General features: G+C 41.9%; 1 protein-coding gene across 1 annotated transcript; it reads right to left on the reverse strand.

Annotated features, from left to right (window-relative positions):
* Positions 1-11,415: 11,415 nt before the first annotated feature.
* Positions 11,416-15,803, reverse strand: SARC_03533 (hypothetical protein). The gene is made up of 8 exons (XM_014302659.1): positions 15,636-15,803; positions 15,326-15,432; positions 14,647-14,706; positions 13,614-13,752; positions 13,067-13,122; positions 12,353-12,487; positions 11,978-12,046; positions 11,416-11,591 (listed from the first exon to the last, which is right to left on the reverse strand). The coding sequence occupies exons 1-8, from the start codon at positions 15,742-15,744 to the stop codon at positions 11,496-11,498; spliced, it is 771 nt and encodes a 256-aa protein (XP_014158134.1). The 5' UTR covers positions 15,745-15,803; the 3' UTR covers positions 11,416-11,495.
* Positions 15,804-15,809: the final 6 nt, after the last annotated feature.

The raw sequence follows: 15,809 nt of genomic DNA on the forward strand, positions 1-15,809 counted from the left end.
AAATCCAAAGCATGTGTCCGCTCTGGGTTCGTAAACTGCGATGGCAGAATCAATCGATGCTATGAATGCACTCGTTGATGGTGTTTTGTATTTCAAATACACTACGAATGGGCCAACTTCGTGTGGAGTCATTCAAGGTTTACAACGTGTCGTTTTGCAATATTTTAAAGCAACTCATTTTTAGCTTCTGGTTTCCAATGATCGCCCCTCATATTTAAAGACACGTATTATGCTTCTGCCTTCCTAACCCGTCAAATACGTCATTATCACGATTTCAATTGCTGAATGTAATAATATAAACGGATATCTATGGGCTGAAACTGGTCACACGCGCCAACCTTTGTGCATTTACTTACTGGATCATCATCAACTTACGGAAACTTGAGCAAGTCAGTGACTCCCATTGTGATTTAAATGCGAGTTTCGAAGAGTGTTAGGCACATGATTTACTCTGGGCGATAAAATACGCCACCATTGTCGTGTTTAAGCATGTTCTTGGCGTTACTATGTGCACAAATCATACTGATATAATCACCAAAAATATACTTTTATATGTCTATCAGATTTCTCCTGGACAGCCAACTATAATTGCCGTCCTTAAATGGGGTTGACAGCCAAGAATTAAGCTATAGGGGTTTAGGTGTACTAAATCACTGTCCCAGTTTGGTGTTTTTCTTTTTGAACTTTTGCTTTGAAAAGTTGAATTCGACCATATTTTATGTAGTGGTGTGTGTGTTCTGATTAGCTATCGATACATGAAATCTAACCCGAGTAATGAGTGATAGGAGCGGCACCATGCAGACAATTTTTTCAGTCTAAAACCCCCTAATATTTTAGCTCACTGTCAAGGGCTGAGGTTCAACTTGCCTTCTTCTTTGATATCGAATCATTTACTTTTATCAGAGTACTTGGCAGTCAGCCCACTACATATCCTATTATATGTTTATACGTGAAACTCGTTAACGTGAACTTTTTAGAATTCGGTAGAAACTATTAAGACATCCTGGAGATTACGCCTACTGTTGTGTTTAATTATAATTTATACAAACAGCGCGGAGATTGACTTCGTGATTCGCTCGATTTAAGGACGTGCATGCATCTGCGCATATATGCTACAAACATTCAGATGTGGTTGGTGCAATTTTATTAATTTACTTACTTGGCCTTAAGTCAGTAATAGCCTGTGAACCTTGTTAGAGTGTAATGTAGTAGACTTTAAATAAAGTGCAAATGTATGTATTTGTTTCTGACCTCACATTTGGTTTTATACCTAAGGTGTTTGTGCTAGTGTTCAGCCGCTTGGGCCGGCCAGGGTAAAAACTCATATGGTCGGTATGGGAAACCTTATGCGGAACACTTAAACACTTCGATGCATTTCTATTTCAACTTCTCTACAACTAAATCTCACGCTGATCACATGATGCCTTTCCGCATAGGTTGTGACTCACATAGAACCGCAGCTACTACTAGAATGATGCGTTTGACCGGCTTAATCCACTCTCGGGAATCGGTTGAGAAACTTGATATACTCTCCGAAGTCGGTCAAGTAATAACTCAACTCTTGAGAGTAATTTGATCAACTAGATTAGCCCTCGGGAGTGAGCTAACTCTGATGACTTCCATAAATCAAAGATGGTTTCTTGCTGTAAAATCTGGCCTGAGACTTGTAGTATCTCAAACCTGTCTGTGAAATGAAAACAAAAACAGAACACGGGTCAAGATTGTGCTTATCCGGCTTGATCTAAAATATAAAGAGTGTGATCACTGACCACCACACTATCGGGCTTGGCCTCGATCTTCAGGTGGTCCCGAATGAACCAGTAGTCCGTCTCCGGCGAGTGTCCCCGTCTCAATCACCAGAGCCTTTCATCCCGCGGCTACAACCGGTATCGCCACCGACTGCATCATTTACACGACAAAGCCCGCACCCTGTTGTTTCAAGCTGATATATGTGAGCATCAACACCTGTTACGGTCGTGCCTAACAATACATGAACCGTCAGATGGATTGGTGCGTATTTTAAATCGAATCTGGCGCTACGCAACAAACTCTGTCATTTTTAAAGGTTACTATTGTGACACTGACAAACCATGGGTACAACGACTACTGAACCACACGTTCCGCCCACAATCTGAGATATACAAGGATATAGCACATCAATGTCGATCACCGCGTCAGCCTTGAATACCAGGTGCCCAGTATTCGGGCGCTGCACTGACGGATTACTACCAGGATCTCTTCTACTCAACTAACCCACACGTCATCTCACTGGATACAGCACTAACACCTCCATCAAATGCAGTTATTCACTCGGAGATACTGTTGGAGGCAATACTGTGCTACCCAAATAAGGGTCCTGGTCCAAATAGTGTCCATATCCTTCTCTAAGGCCGCATGTATTGGAACGATCAACTGAACCCCCAACTAGGGGAAGCCCTGACCCTGACAGCCCACTTAATGAGGCATTCTCCGCCCGCCTAATGGCTAATACATTCCATAAAGCTCTCAATTGCACCCTTTTGACAACCCATTCGAAGAAAGCAGACACGGATATTACATCCCCTGCCGATTTCCGACCGATAACATTAACTCATATTGTTCGAGCATCTTTGAGAAGTGCTTCCTACAACTGATAACAAATCACTCCGGTCAGCCACACATGCAACTCAAGCTGGATTTTCATCACGCTACTCCTGTCATACTCATGCTATAGCCGCGATGAAATATGAGACACAATCCGAGGATGCCTGGAATGATGTGTCTTGACATCACCAAAGCATGCGATAAAGTGATTCTCCCGCGCACGCGGATGCTGTTGCGTCACGCTGGAATGCCAGAGAACTGGATCAGTTGTTTCCGCGTATTGTTTGAGAATGTTCCCACACGGGTGACGTACCGTGAAAAGCTTTCATATCTATTTTATAGAATGAATGGCATACTCTAAGGTTCGATTGTCGGCCCACCGCTTTTTATTAGTTATATGGACTCACTGGCCATTACGCTTGCATGATTTCGGCCAAAACTTATCCGCTCCTACCGCTTCGTAGATGTCACGCGCATCTAGGTTCCGCAGTCTGTTCAGTTGCAACCCTTCCTGAACGCGATCGATGATCGGGGTCGACAATCCGGTCTAAAACAAGGGACTCTGAAGCTTCGAAAGAGATCGTCGAGATTTTCATCACGCTACTCCTGTCATACTCATGCTATAGCCGCGATGAAATATGAGATACAACCCGAGGATACCTGGAATGATGTGTCTTGACATCACCAAAGCATGCGATAAAGTGATTCTCCCGCGCACGCGGATGCTGTTGCGTCACGCTGGAATGCCAGAGAACTGGATCAGTTGTTTCCGCGTATTGTTTGAGAATGTTCCCACACGGGTGACGTACCGTGAAAAGCTTTCATATCTATTTTATAGAATGAATGGCATACTCTAAGGTTCGATTGTCGGCCCACAGCTTTTTATTAGTTATATGGACTCACTGGCCATTACGCTTGCATGATTTCGGCCAAAACTTCTCCGCTCCTACCGCTTCGTAGATGTCACGCGCATCTAGGTTCCGCAGTCTGTTCAGTTGCAACCCTTCCTGAACGCGATCGATGATCGGGTCGACAATCCGGTCTAAAACAAGGGACTCTGAAGCTTCGAAAGAGATCGTCGAGTATACTGCACAAGGTACCACTTGTACGAGGTACCAACGCTAGTAGGCTCCCCAAATGCGAACACTCTCAACAGACGCCTACTTATCCCTCCCATGCCTATGGCGGCGGAGCTCTCTGACATCTGTCCACAGCCTTCCAAATACTTAGGATTCAAACTGTCCCGAGGTATACCGGGTATCGACTTTGCAAAACATATGGACAATCTCGTGACAGTATTACTCCAGGCTATATTGTTCTTCCGGGCGTATGGTTTTCACGGATTCAGCTGGCGCCATCCGCGAAATCGGTTAGAAATATTCAAGACATTCATTCTTTCGACGGCCACTTATGGTCTGAACATCATTTCATGGGCTCCCCCTATTTAGCATGCCGCGCTAAAGCCGTTGTACGAGCGGTACAAATCAGCACCAATTCAACAGCAGCTATCATAACAGGCACTATATTTCCAAAACTCCCATACCAGCGCATACGGCTTCTTCGCTTTTGTTATTTACTTCCAGCACGCCAATCTGCGGAGTACCTTGTTGGCTGCCTGGGACTACATCTTGATTCAATCAACAGTACAAACCCACTTGCCCTTCTTACGAGACCCGCTTGGACACGTAACAGACCTTCGGACAAATTTCCGTTCAGCATTTACCCTTATCTAGAATAAAAGTGCGGGTGTACACCCCAGCACAAAGAGCTCCGTAAGCTCCGCGAGCAGATCCGAAAAAATACCACACAACGTCTCACAACCAAGGAGATAGCAGGTAGGGCTTGCCGCCAATACTACTATCGACTTTAAATGGTGAACTACCCATCATGGACCGGGACAAGCCATTCCATGATAGCTTTACTCATTGCCGCGAGCACACTCCAATTTTAGCAACCAACACTTTCCTGTACAAATTGCTTGACTTTCGTACTGGTGGATACCTCTATCCTGTGTGCCCTGGAGATAAGACTTTTACGTCCAGCCACTTTGCTTGTATCAGTTCTCTGTTGAGGCGTATTCTGGTGGGCTCTAATCTACCCCCAATCGGCCCGGGCTTACTACGGCATATGGACTCTCCACGAACATATCGGGAGCTTCATTCTCAATGAACAACAGGCACTGATTGATCCCATCCAGTACTAGTCGATAGAATGTTGTTCCCCATGCCCCGTCTCATCAATTTTCTAAAGTACTGTTTCCAGATTTTGGTACAGACCAAATCTTCGATACTTCTGGTACCACCTATGACACTTCCCGCTATAGCTAGCCAGGATATTACAAATACATTAATTGTGTAGTGTGGTATCGGACAGCCCCCAACTTCGCTCCGAAACAGAATTGCGGATGACAACCTCACCCTCCTTGGTATTGCGTTCAAAATATATTAGACCGACTCAGTCCATATTACTACTACAGGTGTGGGCCAGCTTTATTCCACGCGATTGCACACATGTTTTAGTTCTCACCCAACGATACAAGTACTCTGTATCCATCGCCGTAAACTAGCGCACCGTATGTCTTCCATCGTTGCATCACTCGTCCTGAGCTTCTCGTGGCAGTTCGGCAATATCAACTTCCCTTCAATTTTCCTAGAACCTCTCCAACGAATTTGAAGCCTGATGTACATGTAGACATAAAAATATATACAAATTGAAATAAATATTATTATCCCTATTGGGCTGGTAGACTATAGTTCTCAAACCATCACTAGAGAAATCTTCTATGATTTATAGATATCATCAGAGTTAGCTCACTCTTAATAGCTAATCGAGTTGCTTAAATTAATTCTGAGAGGTGAGTTAATACTTAACCAACTCCCGAAAGCTGATTAAGCTTCTCAACCGACTCCCGAGAGTGGATTAAGCTTCTCAACCGACTCCTGAGAGTGGATTAAGTCTGTCAAGCGCAACATTCTAAAAATAGCTGTGTCCCTATGTGAGTCACAAACTATGCGGCAAGGTATCATGTGATCAGCATGTGATTTAGTTGAAGAGAAGTCAAAATAGAATAGCATCGAATTGTTAAAGTGTTCTGCAGAAGGTTTCTAATCCTGATCGTGTGAGTTAACACTAGCACAAGCACCTTGGGTATAAAACCGAAGGTGAGGTCAGAAATAAATACATACATTTGTACTTTATTTAAAACAATTTATCAGGTCTTTCTGATCTTCAATATGTCTACTATGAACTCTAATGATAGACCACCAATATTCTCGAACCGAAGGTCGACTGGCTTCCTTGGAAAACTCTTACCATTTTATCCGTGAATTGTGAAAGAATACAACAATATTGACCGATACGACTCCGTCTAGATGCAACCGATGGACACCAAAGGATACGGAGATCAGCCAAATTATTAATAAGTCGTGGGAGGCTTTCGCCGCACTGAAACGTTGGTTTTGAAGCCCTGACCGAAGATGCTATCCAGACATAAGAAGGGAAACTGAACCGCATCACACAAGTGTAACGGAACGAACTTTACGCCTGTCGTATCAGTCGTCTTAGCACGTGATTTGTGAAATTTAAAAATGCTGGAGGTTCGAAGTCCAACAACTGCCTATGCGCTGCTATCCTACGGCAGGCTGTAAACGACGATAATCAGACTGTTGAGATTACGTTGAAGACACCCGCTATGATGGCCATGTCGTATGATGAGCTCACCACGTATATCATCGCATTAGGTCTAGGCGAAAGTGGCCCATCAATCATTGTGCACGGTACACATGCAGCTAATCGACGAGAAATTGTGCATTCTACAGCAACAATCGTGGACATTCCACCGGGCTGATAGACTACAAGTCCCAGACCAAATTTTACAACAAGAAACCCTCTATTATTTATAGAAATCATCAGAGTCAGCTCACTCCCGAGAGCCAATTAAGTTGCTAAAATTACTCCCGAGAGCTGATTAAGCTTCTCCACCGACTCCCGAGAGTGAATTAAGTCTGTCAACCGCAATACTCTTAAAATAGCTGCGTCCCAATGTGAGTCACAACTTATGCGGAAAGACATCATGTGATCAGCGTAAGATTTAGTTATAGAGAAAGAAATAGAATAGCATCGAAGTGTTAAAGTGCTCTGCAGAAGGTTTCTTATACTGACCATATGAGTTTTTATCCTGGCCAGCCCGAGCGGCTGCACAATAACACAATCGCCTTAGTTATAAAACCAAAGGCGAGGTTGGAAATAAATATATACATTTGCACTTTATTTAAAGTCTACTACATTGCACTCTAACATGAACTTTAACTTCATGAGAATGCTGATATGTTCACCGTATATGGAAGCCTATTGTATACAGCCGGAAATCGGTTAGTGAATGGCCGTTGAACAACTATATGTGATATATATCCCATGTTCTCGGCGCTAACATATACACCCCTGCTACTGATATGGCCACCAGAAATCTAAAATGGAAACTTTTATAGGTCTATCAGACTTCTCATGGACAGCCAACTATATTTGCCGTCATTAAATGGGGTTGTCCGCTAGGATTGGGTTCTCTTTTTAAATTCTTCCCTTTAAAAGCTGAAATCAACTATATTTTATTTAGCCCTGGACGTATACTGATTAGTTATCGATACCTAAAACCAAACACGAGTAATGAATAATAGGAGCAGAACTATATCGACAAGTTTTTCAGTCTAAAATCCCTTAATATTTTAGCTCACAGTCAAGAACTGATGCTCAACTTAGCGCTTTCTTTGATATTGGATCAGGTTTGTAAACTTTTATCGAAGTACTTGGTAGTCAGCCCACTCCATATACTATGATATGCTTATACATGAAATTCGAACATGGAGTTTGTAGTATTCGGTAGAAACTATTGAGATATTCTGGAGATTACGCCTAGTGATGCGTTTACTTATACTTTACAAAAACAGCGCGCAGTATAACTCCGGCATTCGCTCGATACAAGGATATGCATGCATCTGCGCATCTATGCTACAAATACTCAAATTTGTTTGGTGTATTTCTATTTATTTACTTGTTAACCTGTGAGTCAGTAATAGAATAGCCTGTGTCCGTGTCTGTGCCGCTGTCGCCTGCGTCCGACGATCTTTGGTACACCACAACGGGTGAAAGTCCGCTAATGATACGTTTATATTGTCAGACTATAGTATATTTAGCATCAATATATTTTGGATCATGATGCTGGCTCGTACATTACAACGAGGATCGCAGAAAGAGACTCGTAGTGTTGTCAGACATGTGGAAGTTCAAAATGCCAGTTGCCATCAATATATATCATCGCTGCCGAAGAGCAGCGTAATATTCGAATAAGAGTAAAGCTTTCAAGTGGAATGTGGCGATGGGTACAAAATTGCTTGACAACATCGACTTAAAGAATATATTTGAAAAGGAGAAACTCTTCTTACGCTCGCATAAAACAAATTCAATATAATCATGATAGAAGTGAGAGTCCATGCCATCACAAATGTGCCACGTGATGCGGTAACTATGATACGAATATACACAGGAATGGAAAATAATCCTCAGTTTTAGCTCGACTACGATTGAGTAGCACAGTGAGATTTAAATGGAATGTATCTTGCTAAGAATCGATATCAAGTAGCGATCTATGACTCAAAGTGATGGAAAAATCTTCCTATACATATTTGGCATGATAAACATGATAAGAAACATATATAAGGTTTATATGGAAGGTTAATATCAGGTTGTTATATGAACTTGCTTAGACGCTAACATCAGCATCAAATTGTGTTTCTGACATGTAATACTTGTGAGGTGTTCGGGCATTTCGGTGGTTCGCATAACATTCTAAATTCTCTTGGAGACCTGCGTTGTGAGATTCCGAACACAAAATACCGTATCAATGTAAGTTTCTTGTATATGTAAAGGGCCCCATTTCTGACAGTCAACACATCAATCGATTTGAGGTGCCAAATGCACTGGCATTTCAGATTTACCGTTATATGTATAGCAGTAGCGCTTTCCTAACGCGATGAATTTTAAGGAACACAGGCATGAGTGTTCAGTATTGCACATCTCCACAATAAATGGTCAGAGTCCGGTGTGTGAACAACTTCAGCAAAATGATGCTTTGGTTCTATTGGCTTTCATTCATAGTCACTCCGCTATCGTAGTTAAAAAAGAATCACATGCAATCGATGCATGAGTAAAAAAACAAACAGAAGCAGCCGACAATGGGCACCACAAAACCACAAACGTCGAGGAATTTGAAGTTAAATTGGCTTGTTTGTGATTGCACTATCTGAAATCAACAATTTATCGACATTAGTTGAGCCTGGCCAACAGCTTGGGTTCACTAGTGCAAGGACCACTTTTTCATTGCAAAGATCTGTTTGATTTTTCACACACTGTACAATTTCCGATAGGCATGAAATTCGTGCGAATTTATATATGCTCATATACTATAGAGTAAACGGTGACAGCCGACGAATGCTTACGGGTGTCAGCGACACTGTGTTTTCAAACCTGGCACGTGTGAATGTACCGGACATAGATTCGAATGGCAAACGGTACCGAATAGCAATAAAATTAAATTCAGATGACTATGCTGCGATACAGTAGAAGCGGATTATGTTTACTTGACTCTCTGTTTGAGTTGTCACGCACTGTACAATTTCCGAAAGGCATAGAATACGTGCGAATTTATATATGCTCATATGGTATATAGTAAAAGGTAGCAGCCAACGAATGCCCACGGGTGTCAGCAACACTGTGTTTTCAAACCTGGCACGTGTGAATGTACCGGACATAGATTCGAATTGCAAACGGTATCGAAGAGCAATAAAATTAAATTTAGATGACTATGCTGCGATACAGTGGAAACGGAATATGATTACTTGACTCGTCACTGCGTTCTTCGATGCCGGACATTGGAATTGCGGTTGTCGTGGGCACTTATTCATGTATCCGCACAGATCTCTCGAGGCATAGCCGGCACACTAGTCCCAAATTGGAAAGAGAAAATGTGTATCTGCCCAGAAACACGCTTTTTATCCGTAAATAGATACCTGAGTAAATGCCGAGCGCATGGAGTAAGCAATAAAATATTGCAAACTGGCACTGCCAATACTGGCTGAACAAGAAGGCTAGTGCTCCTCGTGTACATTCCTCACCGGTCTTCGTATGTAGGACACCTAAACAGTTGCAAAGTAATGATCCGAGTATCCATCAACCCTATAGATGGATCGGGATAAGTACGTTAGAAATTATTGTGTCACGTGATATAGTACTACTACTCTCGCTATACGCTAGACAATGTCACCAATGCGACGAAACGACCCGCATCAATGTTCTGTCGGGAAATGCCCAAGGGCGGTGATGTATAGATTTAGACTTGTATATCACATAAAAATTGAACTGGGTTCTTTCGTATCATACATACCTATATAAACCAATTCAGGCCTTGTAGTTTAATCAATAATAAGATATGAATGCATCATGCAGAGCCTCGCAAAGCCATGAACTTTAAAAAAGCCAAAACAAAAAAAGTTGAGCTCAGATGACAGATATGACAGCGTAGATGAGTGTATGTTTTTAACACCTCAACGGTTGATTCATATTCTTTGTAAAACGTATATTGGCATCATCCTGGGTGCGTGGTGCAATTAATGGCACAGAACTGGGTACCTCTCACAAGCAAGTGCAGAGGGGATATAATTTATATATATTTGTTCATAGTTTGGCCAAGTCTTGCCATGCAGTTACTCCAGCTTCATTTTACATTTCACTTTGAAGTATTTCACACGTATAGGGTTGCACTTGGCAATATCCTCCTAGATCAGGATATGACTAGATGGAGCTATTACATTAAAGTACACGAGTATATGCACAGCTAATACTTATCGTTTACCACAATACATGGTAATAATGCAATATGCGAATCAGTTTGTATCTGAGCAGTCTGAGAGTATTACTCTCTCGAACCCAAAATTTAGCAAAATTCTAAGCTACAGTAGTGTAATATACTATTCACAATTGTTTTTTACATTGTCCAATAACGACGCAAGCGAACATGCACATTTTTTCCATTGCAAACTACACTATCGAAGCAAAGGAGGCTATTTGAAAATGGTATCGCTCCAGGGTATTCTCTGATTCCGGAGCTATGATTTTATCCTCCCAATCATGAACTACAACGAGCGATCAAGGTTGAGCAAGTACGAGTCGAAAGTCACGAGTAAAGCCATCTGCCAGAAGACTAAATACCTCAACGCGTAAATTCAGATTTAAATTCCATACGGGTTCATTTGAGGGCCTGGATTCAGCACCTCAATCTGCAATCATTTTGCATTCGGGACAAAGTTGAGATAATCACAACTTACAATGAAAATGTCGCTACAATTCAATCATAGAAGTGAAGCGTTAAAGCTTCAAGAAATATCTGGCTATTCTACTTTGATTGAACCTGTGCAACATATGGATAGAGAGAGGAGCATGTACTAGTTCCAAAGATAAATACGGAGCTAGATGTGATCGCTCACTGACAATACATCTACGATAAATATGCTTTGTAGATATTCACCTAGGAACAGTTTGTGAAATTGTGCAAGGAGAAAAAATTACCTATATTCGTGCGCTTGTGATTTTACGTTTACGTGAATGTATAGTCTAAGACATGATTATATACAAGCATAATAGTTGAAGCTTGACATTCTCCAAATACCCTGCATCCGATGTGCGCAACCGACAATAAAAAAGCACTCGCCATCTTCTATATTCACGCTCTTGAGTTGGTATTGCGTCATCAACAATATAAAATAACACGCGCACAACCATGAATTGAGCAATGCTTTGCATCTGAGGCACTCTTTTATTGCGACTACGTACAGGGAAGGCCTTTCATGGCCAAGTTTATCGGATTAAAAACATTCCTCCCCATTCACATCTTGCATCATTTCGTTATTCGCATCATCAACATCCGCCGTGTCAGGATTCTGCGGCGGAGCGAAGCCATCCTAGATTGGAAGTTTCCATAGAGGATCATATGAGTTGGTGTCACACGAACAGGTGGTAACACAATCAGGAGTATCGCACTTTAATGGTCACAATTTGAGCGCTCAGACACGAATTGAAGCGGTCGTCAGTACAAATCACATAATGACTACGTAGATGTGTTAGATACATCATGATTGTTCAGGTCAAGAATAAAGCGCGTGACAAATACTCGCACAACACACCGACAACGCACAGTAATTTCAACATCAGTAGCGCTTTGGCGGGTATCTCGAATCTATTGGTGTGCATGGTCACGACGGACGACACCGTAAACCACAATACGAACATATCAATGCACTTGATCTATGCCTGCTTCTGTGACGAGATGTGCATCAGCGTTACTTACATCAGTCTCGTATAAGATAGCCAATATCCTCGTTATGAGTTCATTCCCGGGTGCAGTATCCTGTTCTGCCTGTGGAATGCAAAGTGCAAGCGGACAAACATAATCGTTCAGAGATCACCATAGTTCTAAGTGCAACGTATACGGTCTGTCCAGAATTCATGACAACTTGCATAGGCTTGTAAAGTACTATGAGAGATACACCTTACCAAAATAATCACAGAACAATCGAAAAACGGCTTCATCAACACAGAGTGCAATTTGCACTTATTTATGTTTTATGAAGGGCTTTCATGTTGATCACAGGTGAAAGTTTATCCACAGCAGAAATTGTCACTCATAAGGACATATAACTGGCGCAGCGCACATGGAACTCACCTGGCAAATGCCCTCTACAGTCAGTAATTTGTTAAAATAGAAGTCTCGTTCCTTCTCTAGTGCTAGTAAACTTCCTTTAACTTTCTCAGCTTCTTGCTTCAATTTTGTGTTCTCTTCTATAAGCGCCGGATCGACCTATAGAATACAGAGTTCCCAGACCAAAAGGTAGCAAAAATATTGATATCAAAATTTAATAAAAAACATATGACCTTTCCGAAATCATATACAGCATACTAAGAATCCACATTGGAGATTTAGCCTCCCTGTCAAAATATTATATTATCCACATGTCCTACCGACGAGGGATGCGTGTCTATACATTTTTTTTGGGAGAACGGACTAGTAGCGGAACTCATATACTTGATTATACATATTTTTTCTGAACGTGCCATACCGCGAGGCTTTCGGATATGCAAACGTTGACTGTCAGAGCAAACTTGAGACGTATTTGAAAAACCCACAAACTCATCAAGTATCCATGGCCTTGGCTCAAAATTTTGCTCTCGCTCGCTGATGTATTCATAAAACTATGAATAAATGCCGAGACCTTCGTGAAAGGTTTTATATAAGATGTGCAGCATATATATATATATTATAGTCGCTAGGTACACAGAAACAGTTCGCACCGGCGTGACCACAAAATACTGCTTCGATCTGAATTTTGCCGATAGACGTGTATGTGGAAGTGTGGGACGAGAAGCATACGACACTCACCTCACGGACAACGGTGGTCGTTGTGGGTGTTGCGGTGGTGGCGGTGCGAATGGGTCCTACACATGTTTATGAGAACAAGCTTTCGCATATAAGGAAATGGGCACCAAATGTAAAATATAGTTATGGTATGAATACAGCCGCCTGATGCTATTTCGTGACCAGAGGATCTCGATGAGTAGAATGCTTTCGTCAGTCTAAGGAAACATGAGTTTTACATGAGGGAGGCAGCCACGTTGTCAGAGTGATATACAGAATCAGTGGTATGTATCGTTTCGATTCGTCATCAGGTGATGGCGCGCGAGAGTGAAGTGTGTTCAGGTGCTGCTTAATTAATTCCCATACTCCTGTGATCGAGTATCCACCTTAGGCTTTCACAGTATAATATAGATACAAAGCATTCTATGTTAATAATATATACTTGAGATAACTTTTCGTACTTACTAAAGAATATCCAGTTGTTATCAGCACACAAATACTGGCATGGTACTATATACACTCGCATTATGTTGCATACTCACACCTATGGGGATATGTATATCAAATATACCTCCGCCAGTGGCCCGTCTGGTGGCTACAGGGGCTGTTTGTGATTTCGGTTTACCGCTCGATGTCGGCCTTGAAGCAGTCGTTGGCTCAACAGAAGGCATTCTATCACCACCATTCGCCTCATGGAACTTACGGAACCACTGCGGAGGAAACAATTTTTGATGAGTATACGTATGTGCATACATCTACATTTGTAATAAAAAGGTCTCCGGATAGTAGCTAAAGTACACAATCTTGTGAATAGATTCACACGATGTATATCGCCATAACGAAACAGGTACCGTTTTAACCCTTGTGAGTAATCATCAGTGTGAAAGTAATTTCCAACTGGGATATTGCGATACTAGAGACCGTTAAAAACTGTTACACCGGTCACAGAGGATTGGACAACAAAACATGATGCATACATGCGGGACAGATCAACGGTGTACACCGCAACCAATCCAAAGCCATAGTATGAAACGCACATTTTTTTTTTACTGTAGTCGTAAGTCAATGCAAGGGGTGTCACAGTGGGTTGGAAGTAAAACCAGATTGTGCGGCGTAGTTACATTGCGCGAGTTTGAACGAGAGCGCTGTTGAGCTGAAACGCTTGAGATGAAATAGTGGCTTACCCTAGCCACGGAAGTTCCGGAAAATGGGTGTCACTATTACGAGTGTCTTCATCATACACCTGTATACGTAGACCGCCATAAGGACAGATTGTACGGTGTGACACAATCGCAACTCCTCCGCATCGCCACTAGAATGGACATGAAACAGAACATACAACACAAGAGCAATTCAAAACGACACAATCTGCTCCTAAAGAGCGAGGTCAATTCCACACTAACAGCTATTTTTAAAAGAACGAAGTGGGATTGTGCGCACAGGAGTATTTACAGAATGTAAACTCATAATGCGCAAGCATGACGGAAACAAAATATCATCCAAGTGTAATTTAGGGGCGATATTGAACACAGTGATTATTCATTTGTTGCATCAGTACGGTCTAAGGGTAATCTCGAGTATGTCACAAACTTGTTCAGCCATACCTGAACGAATTCTAAGTTATCTTGATATTTAGCTCTAACGAGCGCTTCGATGGGTACCGTCTGCAGGGAAAGGTACAATTTTAAAAAAGCGAAATTACAACACATGTGGTGTGCTTATCTGAGAGGCAACAAAGGCAAACAGTTCCTAAGAGATTCATAATATAACGATACAACTGTACTACAAGACAGACAATTCGCATCGCAGTACTGATTTGCTCGCAACAAGGCAATCTAGAATCTATACTTGGATGCAGGGACTAAGGTTAGATACACTGTGTCTTGTTCTACAATCCATTTCAAACCGTTACTTACAGCGACACACAAGGGAGTAGAATCAACGTGTGAGCGCGAGAAATCTGGTCCTTAAGACGAAGCCGTTCACATGATATTAGATATCAGTCGACGATCATTGTAGCACAGTGGCAAAACTCAGAGAGCACCCAAATAGTGATACTGCTGGATCTCTCCAACATGCTTCAATTACTACATATGTGTGAGATATATTCTGGCATAGCTTTTGCAATAGTCTATAGTTTGTGTACACTCAGAACTTGAGGATGCATATAACCCTGTTAGCTCTAAATGCGTACGTTACGGTACAAAATGCTGAACTTAGCCCTCGAGTTGTCAATACATACAGATATGAGTGCAGGTACCATACGAAAGTAAATTAGCACACCTTGTCAACTTTGACGGTCATAAAAGCTTTTTGCAACACCTTGAGGTTTGAAATCTTATCGATTTCAAAAGTCGCAGACTCTTTTACCCTTTTCATATTGAGTGTACCTACATATACAAAAGCAGAGACAAAAGAGACAGATTAATGTTGTTTAAAACTAATGAACCCTTTTCGAGCTGTATGTAAGACCAAGTGTTTCTATTATTATCGATACCATTAAAGCAACTTCAATATTTAAGCTCTACGTGCACCTAACGGTCACATCGGAGCTGTCAGTTGGCCACACGAAGAAAAAAATGAGCCTACATACCTGGAAAAAGATCGACAAATATACGACAATATGCATGTCCAGAGCATAGCTGCTCAACCTTCGTATGATGGGTGCCAGCCAAATCATTGACCCAGTCGACTAGTTGCATACGGCTGTGCGTTGGGACCGCATTTGGTGCAAGATACACATTCCGTGCAACTACAGCTGTCATGG

The sequence above is a fragment of the Sphaeroforma arctica genome (assembly GCF_001186125.1).
Source record: "Sphaeroforma arctica JP610 unplaced genomic scaffold supercont1.182, whole genome shotgun sequence".
In the NCBI taxonomy this organism is placed as follows: Eukaryota; class Ichthyosporea; order Ichthyophonida; genus Sphaeroforma; species Sphaeroforma arctica.